The sequence below is a fragment of the Syngnathus scovelli genome, chromosome 19 (genome assembly GCF_024217435.2).
Source record: "Syngnathus scovelli strain Florida chromosome 19, RoL_Ssco_1.2, whole genome shotgun sequence".
In the NCBI taxonomy this organism is placed as follows: Eukaryota; Metazoa; Chordata; class Actinopteri; order Syngnathiformes; family Syngnathidae; genus Syngnathus; species Syngnathus scovelli.
The window spans coordinates 12,088,082-12,107,342 of record NC_090865.1 but is presented as its reverse complement, the minus strand read 5'-3'; the positions used below and the strand labels follow the sequence as shown (position 1 = coordinate 12,107,342).

The following is a 19,261-nucleotide window of genomic DNA, read 5'->3' as shown; positions in this document are numbered from 1 at the left end:
ACGGTACCGATTGAAGTTGAGTCCGAAGCCAGTGGAAAACAGTGCTGCGTTTGTGCTCTCCAGGTACAAATGTTGTGATCTCTGACTGACGACCGGGCGAGACTCGAGTAAGAGATGTCAAAACGAGCTCCGGCAGGGCGGGTCAAGGCGGAGCGAACGGACGCCTTTCAGGCCGCCAATGACGAGCTGAGAGCCAAACTGATGGACGTCCAGTTAGAACTTCAGCAGGAGAAGAACAAGGTGAAAACCTCAACAGACAGACACTGCCTTCCTCCCTGCCTGCTTCCCTGCCTGCCTCCCTGCCTGCCTCCCTGCCTGCCTCCCTGCCTGCCTGCCTCCCTGCTTGCCTCCCTCCCTCCCACCCTCCCTCCCTCCCTCCCAGTTTCCCCGATGTAGATTTGACATGCGTGTGCCATGACTGTGTCAGCCTACGTCAACAAATGCACCGAGGACGTCAGCACCACTAAGAATATCATCACCCGGGGCAACCAACGACCCTGGATGACTGAGGAGGTACGTCAAACGCTACGAGCGCGGAACTCTGCCTTCAAGTCTGGCGACAAGGAGACACTGAGGACAGCGAGAGCCAACTTGAACCGTGCCATCAGGGTAGCGAAGCGAGACCACAGTCGAAAAATTCAGGATCGTTTCCACGACGCCAACAACACCAGGAGTATGTGGCAAGGCATACGGGCGATTACAGACTACAACTCACCCTCCCCCCCCGGTGGGTGAAGTTGATGCTGACTTTCTAAATGGTCTAAATAACTTCTTTGGGAGGTTCGAGGCACTAAACGGCACTCCAGCAGTTAAAACTGTCCCCCATCAGGAAGAGGAGGTACTCTGCCTTGACTCCGCCGATGTGTTGAAGACCCTGAGGAGAGTCAACCCCCGTAAGGCCCCTGGCCCCGACAACATTCCTGGGCGTGTGTTCAGGGAATGTGCAAGTCAGCTGGCTGGGGTCATCACAGACATTTTTAACACCTCGCTGGGCCAAGCCACAGTGCCAGCGTGCTTTAAGACTGCCTCCATCATTCCGGTGCCGAAGAAACCTCAAATCACCTCATTTAATGATTACCGGCCTGTTGCACTGACTCCGGTCATGATGAAGTGCTTCGAAAGGCTGCTTAAAGATCACATCGTTTCCAGACTCCCCCCATTATTTGACCCGTTCCAGTTTGCCGACCGGCAAAACCGCTCCACTCAGGACGCCATCTCCTCCGTTCTTCACCTGAGCCTGGCTCACCTGGAGGAGAAGAACACCCATGTTCGGATGCTGTTCCTGGACTTCAGCTCAGCGTTTAACACCATCATCCCACAGCATCTAGTAGGAAAATTGGAACACCTGGGCTTCAACACCCCCCTTCGCAACTGGCTGCTAGACTTCCTCACCAACAGACCTCAGTCAGTCCGGGTCGGACAGAACACCTCTGATGTCATCACCCTCAGCACAGGCTCCCCTCAGGGCTGCGTCCTGAGCCCCCTGCTGTTCACCCTGATGACACACGACTGCGTCCCCAGGTTCACCACCAATCACATCGTGAAGTTCGCAGACGACACAACGGTGGTGGGGCTCATCAGAGACAACAACGACCTGGACTACAGAGAGGAGGTGGAGCAGCTGGTGGGCTGGTGCAGAGACAACAGCCTGATCCTGAATGTGGAGAAGATGAAGGAGATCATCGTCGACTTCAGGAAAAACCAGCCTCATCACGCTCCACTGATCATCAACAGCTCAGCTGTGGAGGTGGTCAGCAGCACCAAATTCCTGGGGGTCCACATCACAGAAGACCTCACCTGGACTATGAACACTACGGCACTGATCAAGAGGGCACAGAAGCGCTTGTACTTCCTGCGGAGGATGAGGAGAGCCCACCTGCCCCCACCCATCATGAGGACGTTCTACAGGAGCACCATAGAGAGCATTCTGACAAGCTGACTCTCTGTGTGGTGTGGAGGCTGCACCGCCTCCGATTGGAAGAACGTGAGGAGAGTGGTGAGGACAGCAGAGAGGATCATAGGGGCTCCTCTTCCCTCCATTCAGGACATTTCATCTCAGCGCTGCATGTCCCGTGCCCGTAACATCATCAATGACCCATCACACCCCCACCATGGACTGTTCTCCCTGCTGCCCTCTGGGAAGAGGTTTCGCACAATCCGCTGCAGGTCCACCAGGTTCTGCAACAGCTTTTTCCCTGCTGTCATCAGACTGTTGAACATTAGAACTGTTGAGCTCTAAACTGAACTCTGCATCACACATTCACAGAACTGTACTTTATGACACTACGGACCTCTATCTTGCACTATCTCGCACTACCAACTTTACTGAACTTGTGTAAACCCTTTAAATAGAAGTTTAATACATGGTTTAGCATTCCTCTGCACACTCTTGAGTACTGTTTTGCCTACTTGCACTATTGCATAATTAGCACTGCTGCACTTTATACTTATTTTTAATATATATATACAGTATATGTATATATATATTTTCATAGGATATGTTACTTCTATTCAACTGCAATATCACTACTTTGTTGTAAGCCGTGTGCAACGAAATTTCGTTTTGTATGCACCATGTGCAGACAAGATGACAATAAAGTTTGTCTAAGTCTAAGTCATGTCAGGTCAGCTGTCTGGAGAGAGAGAGAAGTCAGGACCTGCGGGCGGAGCACCACCGTGCCACCGCCGCCATGACGGAACTCAAAAGCAAACTCCATGAGGAGAAGCAGAAAGAGTTAGCCGTTACCAGGGAGACATTACTGCGGCAGCATGAAATGGAGCTGATGAGAGTGATCAAAGTCAAAGATGGAGAGATCCAGCGAGTGAATGCCTTGGTCCTCAGCCTGAGGGACGGCTCCATGGACAAGGTGATCCGCTCAATCCGTGTCTGACTATCCGCACGCCACGTCGGGCTCCGATGCGGCCGCTACCGTATTGTGTAGCTTGTCCCCAGTAAGCGTCGCGGCGCTCCGTTGCGGTCTCAACGGCCCGATGTGGCGCAATGTCTGCTCAGGTGAGGAGCGGGGGCGCTTTGCTGGCGGAAGTGGAGGAGACGCGGCGGTGTCGGGAGACCGAGCGGTGTCGCCTCCACCAGGAGCGCGGAAGAAGCCCTGGCAGCGGCCCAGCAGGCCTGGCAGTCCCGAGCGGCCGAGCTCCGATCGGCTCATCACCAGCATCGGGAGGAGCTGAGCCGAACCAAGAGAGACTGCGAGCCGACCAACTTGTTTATTCGAAAGAGAATCGAATTAATAAAAGTGTGACAATAATAGCATTTAAGGAGAAAATTAATGCACTTTACGTTATTAATTCTAACTTCTTATATGTAGATCTAGCACTTAACTGTCGGAGTGCTTCACCCCACTTGATTGCTTTAAAAAGAATAACAACTTTCTTAAAACGAATAAAAATGTCTTACTCTATTTAGATTTGCCCAGTAATTAATTTGGAAGGCAAGTCTATTTTTCGATCGTGTCCTGTTTAACTTTTGACGCGGCCCGACAAAATTAAGAACTGGGTGGCGCCCGACGGACAATCGAAATACTTTTATCCTTCACCAACTCAAATGATCTATTTTAACCATCGTCGTTATTTTATTTAGAGGAAGTAAATTTTCAAACGAATTCACTTTTGACGAAATTCACTCTTCCCTTAAATATCTACGAAAGTTATTTAATTCTCTAACATGTTCGGAGTTACTTTTTACGCGGCCCGTCAAAAGGGGAAACGGGCCTGCGCCCTTCAAATAATTAAATTACTTTCAGTTCTACACCAAACCGATAATACGATTCAAACACTTCCGTTAATTTATTCAGACGAAGCAAACTTTCAAACGGATTGAAATTCACTCGTGTCTCAAATAACTACGAAAGTTATTCAATTCTCTAAAATTGTCTGATGTTACTTTTATTTATTACGGTCCTATGTTATACCATAATAACCCCCCGCACATTAATCAAATTGTCAAATCAACCCCGAACCATCGATTGTACATTCAGTACAAATCAGCGCACAACAAAGTAGATGAATATACACAACACATTTATTGAAGAAACATGAAATAGAATTACAAATCTTAATCACTCCAGAAACCGAACAATTTCACCCACTGATACCCGTGTTAATAAAATCATTCAATCCCAGAACAATTCGATTGCAAAACACAGTTCATGAAAGAGGGAATCAATTTTTAGCCAAGCAAAGAAATCAAGAAGTAAAAATCACATTTGTGCTTCTCCAAACAATTTATGTCACGCCACTATTCTCATAGTGACGGGTCCCTTGATCGAATTGACTAACAATATTGCTTTAAGCTGTTACAGAATACATTTTTAGCCAAGCAAAGAAATCAAAAAGTAAAAATCACATTTGTGCGTCCATGCGTGACTCACAATCCGACACCGTGTTCCTGTTTTATTTCTATTTTAACTTGCTTAGCTTATTTTGGCCCCTTTTTTGGTCTCATGTTTTGGTCTGGCGCCATCTTTTGGACAAATTTGGAATTTCAGCTCTGCCAATTTATTCCTGTGAACAATCCATATTTTACCATTTGCACCATCTCTTCCCCCCATGTTACATGACAGTAGAAATGGGTCACTATCAAAGCAGAGTAGCAGATCTGGAGTCAGCGCTGAAGCAACAAGGACAGGTAAGCTTATCAATGAGCACACCTTTTTCTCAGACAAAATAGCTACATTCTTCAGTCACTCATTCGTCTGGCATTACTGGACCAGAACGTGGCTGGGAAAATGCGGAGAAAAACAAATGTCATTTTCCAGTCAACCAAAGAATTTGTGGATGAAAATGACAACATTCCAAAGCTGTCCACGCGTTTGTCTCTTCTAGAATGTCAAGTGGGTGGAGGAGAAGCAGCTGCTGCGTCAGAGCAATCAGCAGTTGGCCGAAAAAGTGACGGAAAGAAAGGCGCTGGGCGGAGTCGCTTGGCGTCACACCCGTCCGGAAGCCCCGCAGATGAGGTCTGACTGTCTTTTCAGGTCAGGCGGATGGAGGCGGAAGAAGCGCGTCTGAAAGAGCACATCCAGGATATCCGAGACCAAAACGAACTGCTTGAGTTCCGCATCCTGGAGCTGGAGGTGGGAAGACTCGCACAAGCGTGTTGAGGCCAGAGATGTGACGGACGGACGGACGGACGGACGGACGGATGCAAGCCTCTGCCTTTCAGGAGAGGGAGTGGCGCTCCCCCGTCTTGAAGTTTCTGCAAGTCCGTTTCCCAGACGGCCTCAGCCCTTTGCAGATCTACTGCGAGGCCGACGGCGTGAGCGTACGTAAGGCGTCCCTCGCAACCCTAACCTTAACCTGAGGTCCCAGAACACCTTACATTGCTCCTTGCGCCTTTCCCCAGGACATCGTCATCAGTGATCTGATGAAGAAGCTGGACATCCTGGGCGATAACGCCGTAAGTGTATGTCGAACTCCTTATGTTCGCACTCCACGAGACTCGGCGGCTCAAATGTGACTTTTGGAAGGCTTTGCGCTGAAAGAACCTTGTTGACGCTGTGCCTTTGGGCTCTTGCAGAATCTCACCAACGAGGAGCAGGTGGTCGTGATTCACGCCAGGACCCTTCCCACCCTAGCCGAGAAGGTAACGCGCACGTCCACGCACGCTCTCGCATTCTGCTTATGTGACAGCAGCCTTTCCTCAGTAGTTAGAATACATCAAAGTGACCAAGTCAGCACTTCAACAGAAGATGTTGGACATTGAAAGTGAGAAGGTAGACAGACACGCGACATCAGCCAAGGGGAACTCGGGGCAATGTGCCCCAACAATTCTGACCTTGAGCTGTGCTAGGATATGTTCTGCAACCAGAAGGGCTACCTGGATGAAGAGTTGGACTTCAGGAAGCGTTCCATGGACCAGGCTCATAAGGTAAGCCGCCCTCAAATCTCCCGCCGGACCACTGATGGACGAGGATTGCGGCCCAGAGGATCATGGAGCTGGAGGCCATGTTGTACGAGGCGTTACCGCAGCGGGACTGCCCCGCCACGGACGGCGAAAAAGCCAGCCACGCTGGCGTGAATGACGTGCTGACGGCGGATCAGAGACAAGAGCTTAGGAGCGCCGTGGACCAATGGAAGCGAGCCCTGATGTGGGAGTTGAGGGAGCGCGACGCTTGCATCCTCCAAGAGAGAATGGATCTGCTGCACAGCGCGCAACAGGTAAGGGCCCAAAGCCAGCCCGGCACTTACTTGCACGCTTACTGGCTTTTGAAGGCTACTTTCCATTTGTCTGTCCTAGAGGAACAAAGAGCTGAAAGAATTCATCAAAGCTCAGAAGAGACAAATCAAACAATTGGAGGAGAAGTTTCTGTTTCTCTTTCTAGTCTTCTCCTTGGCCTTCATTCTGTGGCCCTAACACCAGCTGGTGAGTGAGCTCCAGCGGCACCGCACTCGACACCTCCGATACACTGCCAGCCGGTCTCAGACGTTGGCAGACGCTCCGATGCCGACGTATACCCCCCACCACGGTGACAGAGGCACCGCGTCACACCGGCGCTCATCCAATCAGAAGGCAGGAAAGGCAAATTCACATGCAGGGCACTCTTGAACCAGAAGAGAGCGCCACAAAAAACGGTTGTTGCCCCAAACGCGCACTAAAAAGGGTCAGAATAACAAGAGTCCCACCGGCCAGCCGGGGCCACCCGTCCATCCATTTCTTCAGGGGGGGAAAAAAATTGGAGTCACCGGTGAGTACATTTTACATTTAGCTCTGCTTTTCTGCTTCTGTCTTCAAGTGTGTGGCATCCTGCGACCAAAGATTCAGCCAACCCCAAAGCGGTTGACCTCAACGTCCCACCACCATTCCTACCAGAGCAGGTGACGTGATGCTTTGGACATCCTTCCGTCTCAGATGCCCAAAAGTACTCTTTGCCACATCTGCGGCAATACGGTGTCTTTTCAAAGGTGCAAATAAATCCAGCGTGGGCGGAACACGCACGTCTTCGGTTTTTCCCGCTTTGTTTGTGTGACAGCTGTTGTGAAAATTTTACACAAATAAAGTTGTATAGTACAGGTTTGGCCAAGCCGCAACTCCCGAACCGCATGCGGCTCTTTTATGTTCATATCAACATTTGTGTGTGTGTGTAGGTGTGTGTGTGTGTGGGGGGGGGGGGGGGTGCGTGTTGGCTTCACTTGAGTTCAATTTAGTATTTTCGTCAAAAGCGCATGTGGTGAAATTCCACAAAGTAGGATGGGCAAACACATTCCAGTAAACTATTAGTGTCAATTGGGCTCTCGAAATGGCAGGGAAAAGATGCACAGCAAAACGAAAATATGTAGATGAACACAGGACGTTTTTATCAGAGTGGGAAAGTTTCTATTTTTTGTTGAACGTGATGGCAAACAATTCTGCCTGATACGTCAGACCTCAGCGCATTTCAAAGATTCAAATCTTCAGCGCCATGCACTTCAGCTCACTCCATGCTAACATTGATCAGGCGTCGAACCCGCAACATCATGCTTAAGAGGTGGACATGCTAACCAGTGCGCCATTATGTCAACGCATAACAACTGTAAATCTACTAAACAAAACAGCGGTTGCTATATGACATCTGTCGCGTGTGGTCACGTGACAGACGTCACGTGATGGGCAGAACTTCCGCCGGAATTCAAATCCGCGGGGAGAGTTAACTTGTTTAAAAGGGAGTGGGCAGAAGAATTATTTAATTTATTTAAATCTATTTGGAGTGTGCGCCATTATGTCAATGCATAACAACTGTAAGTCTACTAAACAAAACAGCGGTTGCTATATGACGTCTGCCACGTCGTGGTCACGTGACGCGGACGTGACGTCGACGCCTACTTTACATCCCACCGATCACAGGACCCCTCGGCTGCATAACCGCGCCCCCTTCCCAACCAATCGGATTTGCTATACGCGAAAACTACGCCAATGGGCGGAACTTCCGCCAAAATTTAAATCCGTGGGCGTGGCTCGCAACAGGAAGTAGGAAAATGGCGATGTTGACAAAGACACAGCGGATGGTAACATACGACTAACAAGAGAAATATTTTTATTTTCTGCTTGCAACTGGACCGTCCAGAGCGTACACGGTAAGTACAACTAATCGTTTTTAAAAAGAAGTACTTTTGTTGCCCTGAAAAGCGAGTGCGTGTGGCGTTTGGGGGGAACGTCGAATTTCGACGATTCTTTCTGGTCAACGGTTGTAAATGATTGCGTTGATTAAAAAAGAAAACTTGATGTAACTCTACTTTTAACTGCCGTTTCAGATAAGCGGGTATTACGTCGCAGTCATGTGCCGCGGATATGACGTAATTGGCTGAACTTCCACCAAAATTCAAATCTGTTGGCGCGATGGCCGTGAGCCACTGAGCAACGACGAATATCAACAGAAATATCTTTATTTTCTGCTTGCAACTGGACCGTCTACAGCGTACACGGTAAGTAACACTCATTGTGTTTAAAGAGATTTACGTTTGTAATAGCAACGTGTAGCTGAGGCGCTAGCAGAAGTGTAGCCGCGTTGCGTTGTACGTGTGAATATTGGTCCAGGCGAAATGTTAATGTTTAATTTCATTCCTTTAGGTTCCACGGTGTTTGTTGGCTGCAAGTTTTCCACTGCAAGAAGAGGCTCGTATCATTGACCAGGAGCGAGCTACAATGGTGAGTAGCCATAACATTTATGTTAAACACTTCCTATTTCATGTCTAACGGTACTTGATTTAACAAATAACCATAAATAAATACAGTGTGGGCACTGAAGTTAACATATGTGATTATACTGCCTAATCTGTCACCGAGTATATTGTTGCAAAGTAATATAAGATCCAAAGTTGTAATTCAGAATAGTTTTCAAAAGAAGGCCATTAGAATTATATACAAGTCTGATTACCCTGAACATAACAACAAGCTATTAATTAAATCACAAATTCTTCAATTCAAAGATTTGGTAGATTATCAGAATAATAATGTCTAACAGTAATTGATTTAACACATCACGATAAGTAGATTGAGTGTGGGCACTCTCAAGTTAACATATGTGATTATACTGCCTAATCTGTTACAGAGTATGTTGTTGCCAAGTAATGTAGAATAGATCCAAAGTAGTAATCCAGAATAGTTTTGAAAAGGCCATTAGAATAATAAACAAATCTGATTACCTTGAACTAAGTGTTGAATATGTCCTATGAAGTCAAAATTTGGCACCATCATGTGGTGAAATTTGGAATTGCATCACATCCAATTTTGCCAGGGAACAAACAGATTAAATAAATCTTAGTCTTAAATAAGCCACTCCTTCTCAAACAAGTAAACTCTGCCCATTTTGCGCAGTAGATGTTCTGTTAATATCTAGTATTTATACAAAGTCATAATTTAAATTGCTTTTAACCTTCATTCGTCGCTTCAACCAACATTACTCGCTCTTATTACCAACTTGTATCGATTTAACTGAGCGTTTAATACTTCCTATCAGGTCTCAAGTCAAGATTTGGCAAAATACAATTTCAGCAAATCCAATTTTGCCAGGCAACAAAAAGAGATTAAATAAACTAAATAAGTCTTCTTCCCATTAAATAAATCAGAAAAGTCTGTCTTGTAACCAGTCCTCTTCAAACAAGTAAAGTCTGCCCGTTTTTTGCCGTAGATTTTGTGTCTATGCCTAGTATTTATACAAAATCATAATTTAAACGACTTCGTTCCTTCATTCACTTTGGAAATTTGGAATTGCAGCAAATCGAATTTTGCCAGGGAACAAAAATATATCAATTAAACTAAATAAGTCTTCTTCCCATTAAATAAATTAAAAAAGTCTGTCTTGTAACCAGTCCTTTTCAAACAAGTAAAGTCTGCCCATTTTGTGCCGTAGATTTTGTGTTTATGCCTAGTATTTATACAAAATCATAATTTAAAGGATTTCATTCCTTCATTCACTTTGGAAATTTGGAATTGCAGCACATCAAATTTTGCCTGGGAAGAAAAGTAGATTAAATAAATTTAATAAGTCTTACTACTTCCCAATAAATAAATTAAATACGTCTTGTTCCCACTCCTTTTCAAAAAAGTAGTTTAAAACGAGGGCCTTTCACTCAACCTTTAACCTCAACCCCGCACGTCACATTGTGTTGTATCTGTGAATGTTGGTTGTGGCCAAATGATAGTTTTCTTTCATTCGTTTAGGTTCCACGGTGTTTGTTGGCTATGTTTTCCACTGTCAGAAGGATGAAAATACAAAGTACAATGCTTGGACGTGGGCGACGACGTCACCGGTGAGTCCTTCCTTCCTATTTATTTACCTTCTAGGTGCTAGAGGCTAAGTGTTAGAAGCTAAGTGTTAGAGGCAACACAATACGAACAACACAACACAATACGAACAACTCAACACAATATGAACAACTCACCCTCCCCCCCCGGTGGGTGAAGTTGATGCTGACTTTCTAAATGGTCTAAATAACTTCTTTGGGAGGTTCGAGGCACTAAACGGCACTCCAGCAGTTAAAACTGTCCCCCATCAGGAAGAGGAGGTACTCTGCCTTGACTCCGCCGATGTGTTGAAGACCCTGAGGAGAGTCAACCCCCGTAAGGCCCCTGGCCCCGACAACATTCCTGGGCGTGTGTTCAGGGAATGTGCAAGTCAGCTGGCTGGGGTCATCACAGACATTTTTAACACCTCGCTGGGCCAAGCCACAGTGCCAGCGTGCTTTAAGACTGCCTCCATCATTCCGGTGCCGAAGAAACCTCAAATCACCTCATTTAATGATTACCGGCCTGTTGCACTGACTCCGGTCATGATGAAGTGCTTCGAAAGGCTGCTTAAAGATCACATCGTTTCCAGACTCCCCCCATTATTTGACCCGTTCCAGTTTGCCGACCGGCAAAACCGCTCCACTCAGGACGCCATCTCCTCCGTTCTTCACCTGAGCCTGGCTCACCTGGAGCAGAAGAACACCCATGCTGTTCCTGGACTTCAGCTCAGCGTTTAACACCACCATCCCACAGTATCTAGTAGGAAAATTGGAACACCTGGGCTTCAACACCCCCCTTCGCAACTGGCTGCTAGACTTCCTCACCAACAGACCTCAGTCAGTCCGGGTCGGACAGAACACCTCTGATGTCATCACCCTCAGCACAGGCTCCCCTCAGGGCTGCGTCCTGAGCCCCCTGCTGTTCACCCTGATGACACACGACTGCGTCCCCAGGTTCACCACCAATCACATCGTGAAGTTCGCAGACGACACAACGGTGGTGGGGCTCATCAGAGACAACAACGACCTGGACTACAGAGAGGAGGTGGAGCAGCTGGTGGGCTGGTGCAGAGACAACAGCCTGATCCTGAATGTGGAGAAGATGAAGGAGATCATCGTCGACTTCAGGAAAAACCAGCCTCACCACGCTCCACTGATCATCAACAGCTCAGCTGTGGAGGTGGTCAGCAGCACCAAATTCCTGGGGGTCCACATCACAGAAGACCTCACCTGGACTATGAACACTACGGCACTGGTCAAGAGGGCACAGAAGCGCTTGTACTTCCTGCGGAGGATGAGGAGAGCCCACCTGCCCCCACCCATCATGAGGACGTTCTACAGGAGCACCATAGAGAGCATTCTGACAAGCTGACTCTCTGTGTGGTGTGGAGGCTGCACCGCCTCCGATTGGAAGAACATGAGGAGAGTGGTGAGGACAGCAGAGAGGATCATAGGGGCTCCTCTTCCCTCCATTCAGGACATTTCATCTCAGCGCTGCATGTCCCATCCCCGTAACATCATCAATGACCCATCACACCCCCACCATGGACTGTTCTCCCTGCTGCCCTCTGGGAAGAGGTTTCACACAATCCGCTGCAGGTCCACCAGGTTCTGCAACAGCTTTTTCCCTGCTGTCATCAGACTGTTGAACACTAGAACTGTTGAGCTCTAAACTGAACTCTGCATCACACATTCACAGAACTGTACTTTATGACACTACGGACCTCTATCTTGCACTATCTCGCACTACCAACTTTACTGAACTTGTGTAAACCCTTTAAATAGAAGTTTAATACATGGTTTAGCATTCCTCTGCACACTCTTGAATACTGTTTTGCCTACTTCCACTATTGCATAATTAGCACTGCAAGTTTGTCTAAGTCTAAGTCATGTCAGGTCAGCTGTCTGGAGAGAGAGAGAAGTCAGGACCTGCGGGCGGAGCACCACCGTGCCACCGCCGCCATGACGGAACTCAAAAGCAAACTCCATGAGGAGAAGCAGAAAGAGTTAGCCGTTACCAGGGAGACATTACTGCGGCAGCATGAAATGGAGCTGATGAGAGTGATCAAAATCAAAGATGGAGAGATCCAGCGACTGAATGCCTTGGTCCTCAGCCTGAGGGACGGCTCCATGGACAAGGTGATCCGCTCAATCCGTGTCTGACTATCCGCACGCCACGTCGGGCTCCGATGCGGCCGCTACCGTATTGTGTAGCTTGTCCCCAGTAAGCGTCGCGGCGCTCCGTTGCGGTCTCAACGGCCCGGTGTGGCGCAATGTCTGCTCAGGTGAGGAGCGGGGGCGCTTTGCTGGCGGAGGTGGAGGAGACGCGGCGGTGTCGGGAGACCGAGCGGTGTCGCCTCCACCAGGAGCGCGGAAGAAGCCCTGGCAGCGGCCCAGCAGGCCTGGCAGTCCCGAGCGGCCGAGCTCCGATCGGCTCATCACCAGCATCGGGAGGAGCTGAGCCGAACCAAGAGAGACTGCGAGAGGGAGATCCGCCGACTGGTAGGACTGATCAGATGCGCGGTGCGTGGCTATGTTCCCAATTTCGTTGTATACCTGCAGTGCAATGACACCTAAGGCATTCTATTCTATTCTATTTCACAAGAAGAAAACGTCCGGTTGCTCGCTTCGCTTTTGTCACAGCAATGGTGTTCTAGTCGATTCAAGATAAAAATTGGCCGGTTGCTCTCTTTGTTTTTGTCACAATTCTGGCAAATGAGTTTGCCCGCCTGCCTGAGCGCTCCCCGTTTGTACATCCAGATGGATGAGATCAAGCTGAAAGACAGAGCGGTTAGTGTTTTGGATAAAGCCCTGGGGCCGGCCACGTCCACCGCCTTCAGCTGCAGACTCAGGCTGCCGAGCAGCAGATCGCTGCCCTGAGGGATTCCCAAAGGGCGGGCCTAAACTACCCTGGAAGTGGGGTCAACGGCGCTACTAGCAATCCTCTTCATAGCGTAAGCCACCTCATCACACACTTGCAGTACGCATGACTTAGTTCGTTGCTGGAGGAAGGTAGCACAAAAACAGTTTTGAACTTTGAACGAGTGGTTGTGTGTGTGTGTTGCGGGGCGTTTTCAGTCTCAGGAGGATCGGGACACGCAAAGGTTTCATCTGAAAATCGCTGAGCTCAGCGCAGTCATCAGGAAACTGGAGGATCGAAACGCCCTGCTTTCTGAAGAGCGCAGTGAACTGGTAATTTATTGACGGCACGCTTGAAGGTTTGCGCTACGTTTGATGCGCGCCATCCAGCGAGGCACCCATTGCGCTTGCTTATTAGTTGAGCGGCGCGGCGAGTCGGTTGCCTGGTAGATGTCTTTTATTGGGAGCCAAAGCCACGATTCCGTTCAAACCGATGCAAAAGGAATGGATACGTTCTGGCCCGCGTGTTGTGCGTCTTTCACATCCCGCACTTCATGCTTGCAGCTTAAGCGACTGAGAGAAACAGAAAGGCAGTTTCTGCCACTCCTGTACAAAAACAAACGCCTGAGCAGGAAGAATGAAGAACTCTCGCTGGTGCTGTGTCGCCTTGAAAACAAAGTGCGCTTTGTCACCCAGGAGAACGAGGAGATGGCAAGCTTGGTAAGTCGACGCGGACAACGGCGGCGTGCCAACAGAGTCCACTGCATTTGTGTTCCACAGAGAAGGCCTAGTTCGCTCAATGACCTGGACCGCGGTTGCGGCCAGCAGGACGGTGAAATGGAGTTCCTTCAAGTTGTGGAGCAGCGGCACATCATCGACGACTTGTCCAAGGTCTTCAGGCAGGCAACTCGGTGCACGTACGGCAGCGCCGCGCTCGCTCGCTGTCGCCAGGAAACCTTTTCCGTCCAAAAAATTGGCCCCTTAAATTCCGACCTTTCAAGCAGGAGCATTGTGCGCACGCGTTTGAACACGCCTTAGACTTGTTTTGCCATTTTCAGCAGCTCAAAGCTCCCGTTTTGTCAGCGCCTTTGCCACTCGCTGTGCGCTGAAAACGACGGACTCGCCCGGCTGCTCAGCCCGTCAACCATGAGCCGCGAGCGCGACGTCATTTGATGATGGGTTCGACGCCTGATCAATGTTAGCCATGGAGTGAGCTGAAGTGCATGGCGCTGAAGATTTGAATCTTTGAAATGCGCTGAGGTCTGACATATCAGGCAGAATAGTTTGCCATCACGTTCAACAAAAAATAGATACTTTCCCACTCTGATAAAAACGTCCTGTGTTCATCTACATATTGCCGTTTTGCTGTGCATCTATTCCCTGCCATTTCGAGAGCCCAATTGACACTAATAGTTTACTGGAATGTGTTTGCCCATCCTACTTTATGGAATTTCACCACATGCGCTTTTGACCAAAATACCAAATTGAACTCAAGTGAAGCCAACACGCACAACCCCCCCCCCCCCCCCCCCACACACACACACACAAATGTTGATATGAACATAAAAGGGCCGCATGAATCCAAGCAAAGAGCCGCATGCGGTTCAGGAATTGCGGCTTGGCCAAACCTGTACTATACAACTTTATTTGTATAAAATTTTCACAACAGCTGTCACACAAACAAAGCGGGAAAAAACGAAGACGTGCGTGTTCCGCCCACGCTGGATTTATTTGCACCTTTGAAAAGACACCGTATTGCCGCAGATGTGGCAAAGAGTACTTTTGGGCATCTGAGACGGAAGGATGTCCAAAGCATCACGTCACCTGCTCTGGTCGGCATGGTGGTGGGACGTTGAGGTCAACCGCTTTGGGGTTGGCTGAATCTTTGGTCGCAGGATGCCACACACTTGAAGACAGAAGCAGAAAAGCAGAGCTAAATGCAAAATGCCGTGCCAACCAACTGGAGCTCAACATCTCCAAGACCAAGGAGCTGGTCATAGACTTTGGGAGGAACAGGCCTAAGCCTAGGCCCGTACTGTTGGAGGGGGCGGAGGTGGAGGCTGTGGACTCCTACAAGTACCTTGGGGTGTGGCTGGATAAGAAACTGGACTGGTCAACTCACACCAACCACCTTCACAGGAAGACACAGAGCAGGATGTACTTCCTGAGGAGACTACGTTCTTTTAACATCTGCAACAAACTCTTGGAGATGTTCTACCATTCTGTGGTTGCCAGTGTCCTGTTTTACACCGTGGTGTGCTGGGGCAGCAGCACATCCAAGAAGGACACCTCCAGACTGGACAAACTGGTCAGGCGAGCCGGCTCTCTGATCGGCAAGAAGCTGGACTCATTGGAGACGGTGGCAGAGGCAAGGACACTGAAAAAACTGTTGGACATTATAGACAATGTCAGTCACCCTCTGCACACTGTCATCACTATTCAGAGGAGCCGGATCAGTGGGAGACTGCTCCTCCCCAATTGTAGGACAAGCAGACTGAAGAACTCCTTTGTCCCCCAAACCATCAAGCTATTCAACTCCTCACTGGGGGGGAGGAGGTGACATGGACATGAACAGGGACATGGAGATGCTTGTAACAACTGTACGTCGATATACAATGTGCAATATTATGGCAACTACTGTGTAGTGTTTTTACCTCCCTCAATTTTCTTGCCTAGTTTATCTTTTTGCCTCTTTTACATTTCATTGCTAACTCTTGCACTGTGTGTATTTCTGCATCTTCTGTATATCTTGATCTCTTGTGTTTTTCTTGTGTATTTTGTATTTTACTGCTACTGGACACAGAATTTCCCTGAAGGAGTAATCCCAAGGGATTAATAAAGTTGAGTCTAAGTCTAAGTCTAAGTCTAAAATGTACTCACCGGTGACTCCAATTTTTTTCCCCCCTGAAGAAATGGATGGACGGGTGGCCCCGGCTGGCCGGTGGGACTCTTGTTATTCTGACCCTTTTTAGTGCGCGTTTGGGGCAACAACCGTTTTTTTGTGGCGCTCTCTTCTGGTTCAAGAGTACCCTGCATGTGAATTTGCCTTTCCTGCCTTCTGATTGGATGAGCGCCGGTGTGACGCGGTGCCTCTGTCACCGTGGCGGGGGGTATACGTCGGCATCGGAGCGTCTGCCAACGTCTGAGACCGGCTGGCAGTGTATCGGAGGTGTCGAGTGCGGTGCCGCTGGAGCTCACTCACCAGCTGGTGTTAGGGCCACAGAATGAAGGCCAAGGAGAAGAATAGAAAGAGAAACAGAAACTTCTCCTCCAATTGTTTGATTTGTCTCTTCTGAGCTTCGATGAATTCTTTCAGCTCTTTGTTCCTCTAGGACGGACAAATGGAAAGTGGCCTTCAAAAGCCAGTAAGCGTGCAAGTAAGTGCCGGGCTGGCTTTGGACCCTTACCTGTTGCGCGCTGTGCAGCAGATCCATTCTATCTTGGAGGATGCAAGCGTCGCGCTCCCTCAACTCGCACATCAGGGCTCGCTTCCATTGGTCCACGGCGCTCCTAAGCTCTTCTCTCTGATCCGCCGTCAGCACGTCATTCACGCCAGCGTGGCTGGCTTTTTCGCCGTCCGTGGCGGGGCAGTCCCGCTGCGGTCTTCTTTGGGGGAAAAAGCCTCTTAGCTGCTCCCGCAGGACTTTTTATAGGCTTGTCTGGTACCTATATCCTCTCTATAGGGTAAGACCGCCTAGTTTCCCACGCCTTATAGATTTTGGTCAGTTTTCCCACGCTGTATAGGGTTTGGACAATTTTCCCACGCTCGTACACCTGCTGTCCTTCAGCAGATGTTTCCGCCTTGACCATGCATTACTTTCCACCAATGTACAGCTAGCCCCTGGTAAAGCCTTTCACTTCCCCTTTTCTTCACTTCCTGTTTCATGAAAATAATTGTTAGATAAATTGTATATATATGTTATCATGCGTTCCCTAATGAGTACTTATTAATAAAGTTATTGCGCAGAATGCTTGCTGTTTCTTCTTGCAGACATCACCTAGTCCACAACAAGTCAAACGATGCTGGCTGGAGCTTCCTGACCTTCTACACATCTGGGAATCCAAGAAAGTTGTTGATGTCTGCACATGTCATTTTGTCTATGCACTCTTTTCACATGACTACTTTGTTTCCCATAACATTTTATCCTTGCGACTTCTAGTTTCACATAGAATCTCGTTTCTTCTCTCATGAGACAAAGCCCACGCTTTCCCCCCCACCTATCAGGGGCTAGTCTCACATTGTAGGTAGGGCATTCCTGAATAAAAAGAGAGGAGTGTAAACAAGACCTTTAGTGTATTTTGGATTGCTGTAAGTCTGGATGCACTCCTCGCGAGAAAAGATCAACATTCTGTCTCACTGGTTTTGTCTGCTGATCCTTTTGCTGAATCTGAACCTAACAGATTTTTGGGGGCTCGTCCGGGATCTCAATAGGACTATTTCTGGTTCCGGCCGACTTTTCGACGCAGGACAAGTCCTTGGCCAAGGCATATAGATAGAGAAACCCTTTTCACGGGGCTGTCTCGATCAGTCGGTTGGACGCCGGAATGGTTGACGAGATCATCCGAGGAGAAGGCCCAGCAGACTGTGAGTACGAATCTTGATTCTGTTGAAGTAATGAAAGTGCAGTGACAAGAGGTCACTTAAAACCTTGACAATTCTAGACCCTATCAAGTGCAATTAGAAACAGTAAATTCCGCTGGGATGATGGAGTCCCCTGACTGATGAGTCAGTTAAATTCCATGGGAAAGCGGACCCATCTGTTTTCTAGAGAAGTACAGGTAATTTGGAGCAGTTAAATTCCGCTGAGGTGTCGTGGGCCTCCTAATTAACCTTCCTAATGTGTTAGTGTTAGCTTTCTGCTGCCATCTGTGGTGTTTTCTTAACTCTGGTTTAGCTGGTTTGGCTTCTTTATCCGTGAAAAGATAGGTTTTATATCGGCTTTGGGGAAAAAGCAAAAATAGGGTTTTTCTTACACAGTAGGAAGGTTAAAGAGTTTAGATTTTGTTAAGTTCCACGGGAGGGCGGACTCCCCTGCTTGCCTGTGAGACGATAAGGATGCGCATTGTGTGTGTGTGTGTGTGTGTGTGTATGGTTTGACTGAGAGTGATCTCATTTGAGCTCTCCTTTATGTAACAGTGGTTTTGTGTAAAAGCAGAGGAAAGGAGACTTACCACTCATTGAATATTTTACCACTGTCCGGTGAATAAAGTTGGCTTTAGGACACTGTAGGTGCCATTCGAATTGCCAACTCCGAAATTTAGAGAAATAAACCATGGGAAAATCAAATAGCAAACAAAAGCCGCTACCCCGACATGAATTGAAATGCAAGGGGTCGGCACCGACAATATAAAATATCTTGACAAATGCATATTTTGGACAGAGGGGATTGCATTATGTGACGTGGCGGTGGTGAGGCTCTCCGCACTTCAGTTGCTCCCCCCACCCTTGTTATCAGCTGGGAAGATTGTCATGTCTATGTTCTGGGCCCGTGTATTTGTTTCTGTGTATGTTTGTCTTTGTGTATCAGTTCGTTATAAAGGTTGGAATTGCGTTAAATTGGTGCACAAAAGCGGTGTGCTAGACAATGGTTTATCAGATTTGCATTGTTAAATGTAAAAATTAGAAATGATAGAATAATCTGAGGGTTGTGGTCAGAAACTCGTCCAACGAGGAGAGTGCCCAGCCCTCATAAAAATGTGAGAGTAGGAGAGAACATACATTGTAGTATTGGATAAAATTAAATTATTGATTTGTTATGACATAAGACTATACAGGGACACATGTAAGGACAAGTCAAAGATTTGAATCACTTAGAGTTAAAAACAACATTGCAAGGGGGGCACTTTTTATCAACAGAACACCAAGTAAAGTATTAAGTAGTGGGCATTCGTGATTGGGATTGAATTAAGGATAAAATTAGGTCAATGATTAGAAATCAATGGTGCTCTACACAAAAAGGCTTAGATTTTAATGGGGAAATATTTGGAGTACTGACCCCCTCTCTGCACGTTGTTGGTTTACATAGGTCATGTTTAGTCTATTTTAGTCTAGTTTATTTGCTTTTGATTGTGGTTTGGGTTTATTTTGTTTATTGTTAAGGTGTTCTTGTTATTCTCTTATCCTCTGCATTACAAATGTCTTCTTGATGCAGATAGGTTAACAGGCTGGGACTTTAGTGAGGAG

At 47.9% G+C, this 19,261-nt stretch overlaps 1 protein-coding gene across 4 annotated transcripts; it reads left to right on the top strand.

The window, feature by feature from the left end:
• Positions 1-3,539: 3,539 nt before the first annotated feature.
• On the top strand, positions 3,540-7,029 carry LOC137839722 (janus kinase and microtubule-interacting protein 3-like). Of its 4 annotated transcripts, none has more exons than XM_068649033.1 (9): positions 3,540-4,645; positions 4,843-4,905; positions 4,992-5,090; positions 5,180-5,278; positions 5,360-5,413; positions 5,534-5,729; positions 5,807-6,174; positions 6,254-6,379; positions 6,750-7,029. In XM_068649033.1, the coding sequence occupies exons 1-6, from the start codon at positions 4,376-4,378 to the stop codon at positions 5,717-5,719; spliced, it is 771 nt and encodes a 256-aa protein (XP_068505134.1). In that variant the 5' UTR covers positions 3,540-4,375; the 3' UTR covers positions 5,720-5,729; positions 5,807-6,174; positions 6,254-6,379; positions 6,750-7,029. The 4 variants fall into 4 exon arrangements, with proteins under 4 accessions (XP_068505134.1, XP_068505136.1, XP_068505135.1 ...); XM_068649035.1 differs by lacking the exon at positions 6,750-7,029 and having other exon boundaries at positions 5,534-5,599; positions 5,661-5,729; positions 6,254-6,653; XM_068649034.1 differs by lacking the exon at positions 6,750-7,029 and having other exon boundaries at positions 5,807-5,884; positions 5,941-6,174; positions 6,254-6,653.
• Positions 7,030-19,261: the final 12,232 nt, after the last annotated feature.

What these genes read in the sequence shown, in the direction of transcription:
- LOC137839722 (XM_068649033.1), top strand. Translation starts at nt 4,376, where the DNA reads ATGCGTGACTCACAATCCGACACCGTGTTCCTGTTTTATTTCTATTTT. An exon ending in GCGAGGCCGACGGCGTGAGC is followed by an intron (nt 5,279 to 5,359) that starts GTACGTAAGGCG and finishes GCCTTTCCCCAG; the next exon opens with GACATCGTCATCAGTGATCT. An exon ending in ACATCCTGGGCGATAACGCC is followed by an intron (nt 5,414 to 5,533) that starts GTAAGTGTATGT and finishes GGGCTCTTGCAG; the next exon opens with AATCTCACCAACGAGGAGCA.